Below are 11889 nucleotides of genomic sequence, written 5' to 3'. Positions count from 1 at the left end.
TTGATACTTTAGAGGTGAAAAGGAAATAAAATAACGTTTCCCTAGTTTATTCACTTTGGTCTAATCATCCTCCGGTGTTGTTTTGAAAGCAGAGGAGTAAGAACTCAAACAACTTATGTTTTACCTGACATTGTGAATATGAAATGATATCAACCTTTATTGAGCCAAGCACCGATTTTCATTTAAAAAAAATATCACCCAGTAAACATCACACAAAAACATCAGAGAGATATGAATGCTTATGGGTTTGACTTGCCAAATTCACCTGCATACATTGCATACATCACATACATTTGACCTTTCAACCTTGGAAACGGCATCAAAAAAGAATGGCTACTGTTTGTTGATGGTCACAGGCTTGATGAAGTAATCGTCCTAAAAATGTGGCATTTCATTGTAGATTACTATTATTAATATATTATAAGTCATCTATTCCATTTTGTTGTAAGGGCATCATATGGAAACTAAAATGTTAATTTATTGTCTTGTATTGCAGGTGAAAGGAATGTACCTCTTTGTACAGTACCAACACTTAGAAGAGGGTTTGTGTCATTTCCCGTACGACCAGCTATTTTCAGACCAGGGTATGTCAAAAAGAAACTGAAATGTTTTGCTTTCACTTTTGGAGGATGAACTCATGCGGATAGAAGTTCACAGGAAAATACTGTACTTTAAATAAATAAATGCAATTTTAAAAAGATGCATGTTCAACAATAATCATGAAGAAAAATATCAACATTCAGTGAGACACGCTCACATAACAAATGATCTTGTTTCTTATCCTCTTTATTATTACAACCATTTTCATTGCCACGATTAACCACTACTCACACTATTTTATTCACCAATTGACACAAAGTTTTGTTTTCCAGTTATTCTCTGGGAAATTATATTCCACTTTAAATAATCACTCCAGTCGAGCTGGAATAGTACTGTAAATAACCGAATGATGTAGACGGCCAGAAGGTGGAGTACAGTATAATGGCAAAGGTCTGATGATGTGGCATCTCAAATTTATAAGTAGAGGAAGGAGGGGGTACATTTCCGTTCCACTTAATGCTCACTGGGAGGGGGCGTAAAAAAAACAACATTCTGCACGTTTACAACGTTTCACTTGATTCAAAACTCCAGACGGACAATAATGCATTAATTTGATCTGTTATATTAACAAACGAACAAATGAATTCAGATTGTCTAGGGTCTAGGCCAGGAGTGGGCAAACTTTTTGACTCGCGGGCCGCATTGGGTTCTAAAATTTGACAGAGGGGCCGGCCGGGCCAGGAGCATTTGGAGGGAGTGTTTGGGCCGGAAATACTAAACCTAAAGCATTAAAGGACAACCGACGCCTCCCGACAAGTTATGTCCATAATTTATAAAATCACTTCAAATGACTTTGACTGAGCATATTTTACAAAGATTCCACAGCATATAGCTAGAGTTTACGTTCTAAGACTTGCGCTGAATATTCACGAAGTCTTGTTTTCGAGTTGATGACGATCCCCATGTGACGTCACGTTTGGACCGCCCCTGACCGAGAAAGCGACACACAATGCATTTTGGGTACTTTGTTTGGTCTGAAAACTTCGTGTTGATCCGTGTTGATGGCGAAATTAGAAGGAAAACACATAAATAACGCCATGGTGAATCGTTGTGTGTTGCACCAAGACAACTATTTGATATTCTCTGACACAAATTCCCAGCAGCCCATTTCCAACAGAGCTTGGGCGCAATCTTCTGCATTTTCTGGGTGCTACATTGCTGTCATTGACATCTCGAATTGATATGGGAGGACTCCTTGAATCAATTGCAAACATTTATGTTTTCCTCTTCATAACTAAACTTTATACTTTAATGTGATTACTTGTCTCATTGTGCTTCAAGTTGTGATAAATGGGGCAGGCAACTTTTCAGTTATCTGCCCTGTTGTCCGCTAATTTTTGTCATGAGTTTCAGACACTGTTTTTACTATAATTTGGGCAGGTTCGGTGGGCCGGATTAAAAAGCCTAACGGGCCGTATGTGGCCCGCGGGCCGTAGTTTGCCCATGCCTGGTCTAGGCCTACAGGGTAAATGGCAACAGAGACTAATGGCCTATTTCCCCTGTGTAAGCACTCAGTCGTACAGGAGTGATCCATCTATGAAAAGGTTTCTTCAGCCATCATCTGTACTTCTTTGAAGGTGTCGGACGTTTCGCTTCTTATCCAAGAAACTTCGTCAGCAAACTAAAGTCTTACTGGTAGTTTAGGCCCTATATATATATCCCAACTGTCCAGACATGGCGGTGCCGGACTCTTCTATGATAGGTATCTGCCCTCAGGTTGGGGGGAGCGGAGGACTACTCCCTGCAGCTGCTCTACTGATAGTTTCTATCGTTCTGACTAATGACTGGCCTGATTGCCCCACTTCGACCGGTATCAGCTCATCAGTATTACTAATCCTATGTTGCCTAAGCAGGCTATTGTATGAACGTTCCAAATTGAACCTCACCCCACCAAACCGGTGTAATGAAGGATATAGTTGTTTTATGAAAATCACTTCTTTTATTCCCCTTTCAAACCAACATAGATGGTTTGAAAGGGGAGACAGAAAGAAGGACAGATGACGGCTGAAGAAACCTTTTCATCGATAATGGCCTATTTGTTTTTTTTTATGATAGATTCTTAACGTGCAACAGGTGGTTTATATGGAACACATAACTCATGATCAAATGTAAAATGTTTTCTATGGCAACAAACTCAGTTTCTTTAGCTTTGCATGATTGTCCACAATTAATCTAAGGTTGTTTTCTTTCCTTTTTTTGTGTGTTTATTTCATCACATACTGCATCAGCCTGCAGGTCTGATGAGGGAAAAAATTAATAATAATAATAATAATAATAATAATAATAATAATAATACTGTTTTTTTCTGTTATACTGTATACAGTATGCTGCTTAGCAATACTCTTCTCGGTTTGGCTGTCAGAAAGAAACAGAAACCAGTTTTACTTTCACAATTGAAGGATGGAGGATGAAAGGAGGGCTCGGCTGCCTCACCGCAAAAAAAGTATTGTTTCATTTGAAAAAAATACAAACATACAGACATATTTATATATACCAACACATTATTGATTCATACACACAGATATATAAATTTATACACATTTTCAAATTATCCACGGTCTGACAGATAGATGAATGGATGGATGGATGGATGGATGGATGGATGGATGGATGGATGGATGGATGGATGGATGGATGGATGGATGGATGGATAGGTAGGTGGGGTTGGGTGGGTGGATGGATGGATGGATAGATGGATAGATGAATACGTGGATAGGTAGGTTAGGTAGGTAGGTAGGTAGGTAGGTAGGTAGGTGGATAGATAGATAGATAGATAGATAGATAGATAGATAGATAGATAGATAGATAGATAGATAGATAGATAGATAGATAGATAGATAGATAGATAGACAGACAGACAGACAGACAGACAGACAGACAGACAGATAGATAGATAGATAGATAGATAGATAGATAGATAGATAGATAGATAGATAGATAGATAGATAGATAGATAGATAGATAGATAGATAGATAGATAGATATTTGTATTTGATATTTAATTGGTTTTAAATGGTGATTGTTCATCGCAAAAATGCGCTTGTTTTTTAACTTAATTTCGGGTAGTTCGCTGAAAGGGGGTGCCTTTGCTGCGGGGCGGGGGCCACCAACAGGCTGCACGGCTATTGTCCAAAGAAGAGTTCAATGAGCGAGACTGGGCAGACAGGGGGATGTCGCGTTTGTGACAACGTGGTAGAAAAGCACTCGAAAAGGACCGATCCAATTTAGTTTTTAATGCGTGAGATGAATTTGGGGTTTCTTTGAAACGTGACCAATTTCTAATAATCCAAGTGTCCAGTCCGGGTGGGTCAGTCATGTCGAAAGTGAAAATCTTAGTTTTTGATCGAGTCACGCCTCCTACCACCCACTTCCATCTGTGTAATTCATCACCTCGAGGGGCGTACCCCCTTGGGTACGTAATGGTACGTCCACATAAAATAGCTCAAGTTAGGTCTTCACGACGAGAAATTTGAGCAAGGACGAACAAATTGTGCTACGGACGCACATATACACTGAAGGAAAGATGCCAAAAAATCTGCAGGAGCTGATCCAAATGCTACATGAGATCTTTAAAGGAGACAGTGTCAACGTGGAGGAGGTGAAGGGACTCATGGAGTCATACAAGAGCAACCCCGAGGACTGGAAGAAATTCGCCATATTCGACTCACACAGGTAAAACGCGTTCTTTGATGTACGATACGTAATCGTTTCTGTTGAATAATTTCCACAACACTGATGCAATTTGTACGTTTGCTGTGACGTCAAAAACTTTGTATTTGCTTCCAATTTGAAGAGATTTTGTATAGGTCACTCGAATTTTTAAATTGTGTTGACGGATGTACATTGGACAAAATTTAAACTAAAACGTTACTTTGAAGTTTGGAATGCATATTGTTGAAAATTAGCAATTTCCTTACTTTGCCATGTGATCATATTATTTTCTATAAATCAATATGTATTGAAATTGTTCAACACATAAAAAAGTAATCGTTCTCAAGCTAACAGTTAATCGTGAGCAACAGGTTCACAATTACGTTTTGGTTTTCAAACTCAAAGTCAATTTTGTGGGAAAGGATGACGTGAATTTTTTTATGTATTAATTAATATATGTGGGTTGTTCAAAAATATATCGGCATGACTCATGTAATTATCCATAAATGTATTTAAAAAAATCTTCAAGATAATTGATGTCACATGTTTCTCTGTCCGATACTGACCACCGTGACCAAGAAACAATATTCAGTATTGCAATGGTGTTCCCCTGCCATTATTGTGATGGCCAATAAAAGCGTGGGGGCTGTGCGGTTAACCAATAATCAGTGAGCAAAGGACACACACCCTCTCATACGTGCCCATGTGTGTGCGTGTGCGCGTTTGTGTAGGGGGGTGCAGAGGTTTCGGCTCTGGTGGCGTGAAGATCACCAGGGAGCCATTGCAGCTGCCTCTAAACTATTTGACGACTGACGGAATGTGAGGGGAAGGCAGAGTTGGTGGGCTAGCCTGACCCCTTTCCTTTCCAAAGTCTTTAAACGTGTTAAGTGCATTACAACTTTCTTGTATGCACAATGGAAATAAAAACACAACATATTACATTAAATATCAGAAACCAGAAATCCTTTCGTTCCACAATGGGGAAATTTGCAAGCTATAGCAGCAAAATTGAAAGGGGGAGGGTCAAAAAGAAAAACTAAGTATTGTATGTACACAAAAATTTCACGACTGAAATGTGTACCTTATCGTGTTCTGTAAGTGGTGTGTTTGCTGCAAACATGATTAAAAATAGCAACCTTAGTTTCTTTGACCTTTTATTTTGTTTCCGTTCTCGAAAAAGTAGGGGAAACACTAATTCAGGTTAACGACGATCAACAATGCGGAATTTTAGCTTTGATGTTTGGCCATTACACATCTTTGATTGGTATTTTATTTTCAGATACACAAGAAACTTGGTGGATGAAGGCAATGGAAAGTTCAACTTGATTATTTTGTGTTGGGGAGAAGGCCACGGAAGGTAAGAAAATGTCAATACTCATTTTGGAAACCTTTCATAGCATTTCAAAACCACATTTGGTTATCTAAAGTCAATTCAAAAGTCCTTTACATCAGTAGAAATATCAATTAGATATTACCGATGTATGGTTTATTTAAAATCACATTTTCTGTGTAGCTTTATCTCTTGTTTCTATTTATAATTGTATTTTATTTGTTAGTGTATGTGTTTTTCTTTCTATGCATGTCCGACCGTAACGTGTCCTTGAGAGCTTTGAAAGATGTTTGTAAATAAAGATATTATTATTATTATTATTATTATTATTATTATTATTATGTTTCAATTCCTTCTACTGTTAATCTACTCTTGATATTTATACGTGGGACTTGGGAACTTTTTTTTGAACAGTGATCACTTCATTTATTTCATTCAAAGACAATCTAATTGCAATGTTTTTCCAATCGGTATTGTAATTTATTTGTTTCAAGTTACCCTGTATTTAGTTATTTAAACAAAAGCAATAAACTAATCTTCATTACATCAACATTATGGCATTTAGTATAAATGCTTGTCTTACACTAATACAGTAAAGTCTCGTTATATCGATATCGGATATATCGAAAGTCCCGGTTATATCGATACTATTTCTATGCACACACGGAAAAATTACATGCAAGCAGGGTCGGATATATCGATAGCCCCGGTTATATCGATATTTTTTCGGACTCCCTTGAATATCGATATGACGAGACTTTACTGTATAAAGGCAAATTAATGTGAAAAAACATTCATTTTCAACTTCAAGCAGAAGTGTTAAACCGACACATTTTTTTTTTGTTTCCTAACTGACATTAGAAAAACGTTTTATAACATCTAAAATACCCAAAACACTCAGGCTGATATTTTTAGTCAAATGAAAAACACCAATAAAAAGGACTTAAAGTCTCCCAAAACTACTTCAAAACGATCTGAGAAAGTTTCAGTTTCAGAAGGTCCCGCCCCCTTGTTCGTGAATTCATGCCAGGAATCAAAATAATGACTTCAGATTCGGAGAAGATGCTTTCTTGTTACTCATCCAGTTATGAATATGATTCAAATAGTTCTGAAGAGGAAAGCATAAATGTTTGCAATCGATTAAAGAAGTAATTCCGTGTCATTTTGAGGCATCTGGATGAAATGTAGCGTCCCAGAAAAAGCAGAAGATGGCGCCAAAGCTCTGTTGGAAATGGGCTGATTTGTCTGCTGGAAATTTGTGTCAACTACAATCAAATCGTAGTTTTAGTGCAACACACAACAATTCACCATTGCATTATTTATGTGTTTTCCTTCTAATTTTGCCATCAACATGGATCAACACGAAGTTTTCATACCAACGAAAGTTCCCGAAATGCATTGTGTGTCGCTTTCTCGGTCAGCGGCGTTCCCGCCGTGACGTGACATCAAGAATCGTCACCAACTCAAAAACAAGACTTCCTGAATATTCAGCACGAGTCTTAAAACGTAAAATATAGCTATATGCGGTGGAATCTTTGTAAAATACGCTCAGTAGAAGTCATTTGAAGTGATTTCACAAATTATGGACACAACTTGACCGGAGGCGTCGGTTGTCCTTTAACTGAATAAAAATGTTGTTGTTTTTTTTAATTATTTTTTTACAATCAATATTTCCCACCTTGTGTCAGTCCACATGTCTGCACAATATGTGCTGTATTTTCCTTCTACTAACATTGCTGCGCACCCATGTGCATTCTGATCACCTTGCAGTAGCATCCACGACCATTCAGACTCCCACTGCTTCATGAAAATGCTACAGGGTGAGCTCAAGGAAACACTCTTTGACTGGCCCGAGGGCGAAAACAACGGGATGATCGAGACGTCGCACAAGATCCTGGAAAATAACTCAGTGGCCTACATAAATGGTAAGAAGAAAACCAGTTTTTGGGCAGGTGCCTGAAACCTTTCTTGGGGCGTTCTGTCATGCGTGGAAAAATCTAATCAAACATATTTTGCATGCTCTCTTACTAGTATGATAACCTGCAGTTATGTGATCTCTCCCTTAAAGGACAACGACACCATTTTTTTGTTTCCTAACTGACATCAGTAACATGTTTTATAGCATCTAAAATACCCAAAACACGCAGCCAGATATTTTTAGTCAAATGCAAAACACCAATAAAAATGACTTAAAGTGTGCTGAAACTGCAAAAAAATGAAACCGTAAATGGCTAGTTTCAGAAGCCTTGTTCGTGACGTCACGCTAAGACGTCTTGCCTTGCTCGAGAATCAAAACAATGGCTTCAGATTCGGAGAAGATGCTTTCTTGTTACGCATCCAGTTATGAATTTGATTCAAATAGTTCTGAAGAGGAAAGCATGAATGTTTGCAATCGATTAAAGAAGTTCTTCCGGGTCATTTTGGAATTTGTGTCGGCGAATATCAAATAGTTGTCTTGGTGCAACACACAACGATTCACCATCGCATCATTATTGATGTGTTTTCCTTCTAGTTTCGCCATCAACACGGATCAACACGACGTTTTCAGACCAAACAAAGTACCGCAAAGTGCATTGTGTCCTTTCTCGGTGAGGGGCGTTCCTTCCGTGACGTGACGTCAGGACTCGTCACAAACTCAAAAACAAGACTTCCGGAATATTCAGCGCAAGTCTTGAAACGTAAAATATAGCTATATGCGGTGGAATCTTTGTAAAATACGCTCAGTAGAAGTCATTTGAAGCCATTTTACAAATTATTGACACAACTTGTCCGGAGGCGTCGTTTGTCCTTTAAGGCCAAACTATGCCCACATGACTCAAAGGAGATCCATTTTCTTTATTAATCGCACATAAACTGATCAAGGTAAAAGTGAAAAGACAAACTGCATCAGTAATAATGAAGGTGTTTCATTGTTATTTTAAATATTGTCATATAATGCGTGAGGCAGGCAATCGCACATTGCTGAATGCCACACTCTTCTTAAAAAGCAAACAAAACCATGGATGGGCGTGTGTGTCACAGTTATGAGGTTCACTCAAAGTTCAGTTTTCACATTTTGCTTGCATGGGCTTCCTCCCCAATTTTTTTATCGACTCTTAAGTTGTCCATTTGAGTGGAAATAATGTGAATGGTTGTTTCTCTCTGTGTTCAGCTGGGATGGGTGTCAGCTATATTCAACCCTAATTAGCATAAGTGCTATGTTGTAGAAAATGAATGGACTCTATTCAAAAGTCTGCGGTGTTCCACAAGGATCTGTCATAGAGCCATTTGTCATTCCGTGTTTGCAATGCATATTTTTAGAACCCGATGGTTCGAGCAACTTAATTAAAATATAATTTTAATTTCATTATATGCACCCTGAGATTAGTCAAAGTCGAAGTCAAAGTCAGCTTTATTGTCAAATATGCTAATACGCATGACATACAGCACAGATGAAATTACTGTCCTCTCTCGGACCCAGCGTGCAAGGCACTTCTAATGACTTTAACAAACATAATAAACACGAAAACGCCAATTTGCCGGGAGAGAAAGGGGAGTCGCTGCGTGTAAACGACTCCAGTTCAGTAACCGGTGATCTACTTGCGGTTTCCAACACGGGCAGAAAATATATGCCGTGAACCACATTTTCACAACATTCCAGTGGCATTCACTGACTTCACAATCCCCCCTGCATTTGTCTGTACGTGTTTTTCAGACACCATGGGCCTGCACCGTGTGGAAAATGTGAGCCACACCGAGGGTTCAATCAGTTTGCATCTGTACAGCCCACCCTTCCAAACGTGTCAAGTCTTTGACGAGCGCACCAGCCACAAGAGCGTTGCGAAGATGACCTTTTGGAGCAAATATGGCGAGAGGACTCCATTTGTAAGTAATCTTGTGCTATATGCCAAAATGCTAATCCACTGATAGTAGTTTAACAAATAGCAATTGTACTTGGCAGGAAATCAGCTCTGGTTACTCCAGGTGGTTGTGCTAAATAGACCCGGCAGTGCTTGTTTGATTTCTCTCAATTACTATTATTAATTATTTTATGAGCAAACTAAATATATTGATAATGAGGGAAAATACATATAAAAGTATCATGAGATTACAAAAAAAATGAAAACACATTATAAAGTACATCATTTGGATTTAGTGCATCAAATGGTATGCTAATAAAATGCAATGCAACTGGATTTCACAATACACATTTTTAAATTACCGTATTTTCTGGTGTATAAGGTGCACCCAAAAGCCTTGATTTTCTTTAAAAGATGACCCTGCGCCTTATACGCAGGTGCGTCTTATATGTGAAGCAATATTGAGCCACAACAGGTCTCCTTTCCCCCCTGTAGAAGAAGTAGTAGTAGTAGTAACCCCAGCCTCTGTTGTAGCGCCTTATAATGTGGTGTGCCTTATATTTGGAAAACTTTTATGTATTTATAACGGTATATGATATTTGGATTTTGTTTTCGTTCATTGAAGATGCCTTATAGTCCGGTGCGCCTTAAATATGGAAAAAGTTTTAAAATATGCCATTCATTGGGGGTGCGCCTTATATTCCAGCGTGCCTTATACACCAGAAAATACGGTACTCGACCTGTATTGGCATTTGTGCTAACTACTACTACTACTGTGATTTAAAAAACAAAAGTTATTTCCTGTGGACGCAAACAGTAGCTATTCGATGGGATGCCCCACAAGGTGTTGAATTCTACCTCGAGTACAATGTTGAGTACTTTTCTTTGTTACACGAAATAGACAGGATGAGAAAATAGCAGCAGTACAATGGAGTTAGTACACAATCAAATTGGCCACACCCATACATACCATATCCAATATTATAAAAAAATATATCATTTAAAATGTGGATATTATTTCATGACTATTATAGAGAAGTCTAATTTGTCTTCCTCTTTTTGTTTTGCAGGAGGCGTGTGCATCAAAGGAGAACAACTAAGACTGGATCATCCCTTTTTTTTTTGCTTTTTAATTCAAAAACCGTACGCTACTATGCCCCCCCCCCTCAAACCCCTCCATCGTTTTTGACGACCATGTGGCTTGTTGGAAATATAGATGCAGGCTGGTTGAAAAGGACACAAAAGCATTAGTGCGGGCTTATCACTCATTGCTTGGCAAATACTGATGAGCACAACATGATTGAATGCATGAACAGGCTGTTGGGCAGTTGATTTTGAAATGGTGCTCCCCAAAACGAAGAGAGGTCTACCATATTTTTTATCACAATTGATCACTTTTCTATCTGTCATGGATGTGTAGTAGTCTCCATATCTGCTGAAAATTGGATTGAGTCTAATCGTATGTGCGCGATCAAATGGAGGCAAAATTTCAATTTGATTTTTTTCGATAGGTGGGTAAAATGAAATATTTGTCAAACAGTTACTGTGACCATAATTGGTGGACTGTCCCTGTGTGTTGCTTAACTTAGTACATATTCTTAGGATTTTCCATTTTATATTTGTACCTTGCAAATTCATATTGTGTAATCATTTCTGTAGCACGGATATCTGTGATGCAATAAATGATCACATGGAACAAAATACATGTCTTTCATTGATGATCATTTTTTTTATTCACTGGGGGGCCAATTTTTATAAATGCAAAACACGTCTTACTAGTGAGGCACAATCGGTGGACACACTATATTCATTAGCGCACGTTTTCAAAGAATCCAACATTTATTTTGGGGGGAGTCCAGGAAATGATTGCTGCACTCACAGAAAAATAATGCAAAAATGGAAAATACAGACTAACTCCACATAGTTGGCCACGGAAAAGGATACAAATCCAGATCATCAGAACTGTGAGGCAGAAGTGCCAGGCAAGATCAGGCAACCGTGCTGCCTGCACTATGGTTTTCCAAAAGAAATCAAATCTGTGTAAAAAAAATTACATCGATGAAATTAATTCCGGTGTGCCACAAGGAAGTGGCCTGGGGGCACTTGTTATTCTATATTGGCAATGTTAATTAAACTGGCCCTTCAAATGTACAGAATCTGCACATACTATATATTTGACAATATCTGTTCTGGCCTTTCATTGTGACGTCTGCATGTTTTCCCCAAGCTCGTATGGTTAAGGAGTGGTCAACCCATCTTGCGTGAAAAATTTAAAAAACATGCACGTTAGATTAATTCAACATTAAATTGTCCATAGATGTGAATGTGTGTGGAGTCCGTTAATACTCTATTAACAATAGATCGGTACCGTATTTTCCGATGTATAAGGCGCACCAGAGTATAAGGCGCACCCCCCAATGAATGGTGTATTTTCAAGCATGTTGCATATATAAGACACACGTGACTATA

The 11889-nt window shown here is 38.4% G+C and overlaps 1 protein-coding gene across 1 annotated transcript; it reads left to right on the top strand.

The window, feature by feature from the left end:
* Positions 1-4038: 4038 nt before the first annotated feature.
* On the top strand, positions 4039-11121 carry cdo1 (cysteine dioxygenase, type I). The gene is made up of 5 exons (XM_088993953.1): positions 4039-4272; positions 5531-5608; positions 7352-7506; positions 9276-9445; positions 10491-11121. Exons 1-5 carry the CDS (start codon positions 4124-4126, stop codon positions 10518-10520), a joined length of 582 nt encoding a protein of 193 aa, XP_088850079.1. The 5' UTR covers positions 4039-4123; the 3' UTR covers positions 10521-11121.
* The last annotated feature ends 768 nt before the right edge of the window (positions 11122-11889 follow it).

The sequence above is a fragment of the Hippocampus bargibanti genome, linkage group LG04, assembly GCF_051943395.1.
Source record: "Hippocampus bargibanti isolate YZ-2025 linkage group LG04, ASM5194339v1, whole genome shotgun sequence".
Lineage (NCBI taxonomy): Eukaryota > Metazoa > Chordata > Actinopteri > Syngnathiformes > Syngnathidae > Hippocampus > Hippocampus bargibanti.
The sequence above is the reverse complement of the archived record's forward strand: the minus strand, read 5'-3'. Positions and strand labels throughout refer to the sequence as shown.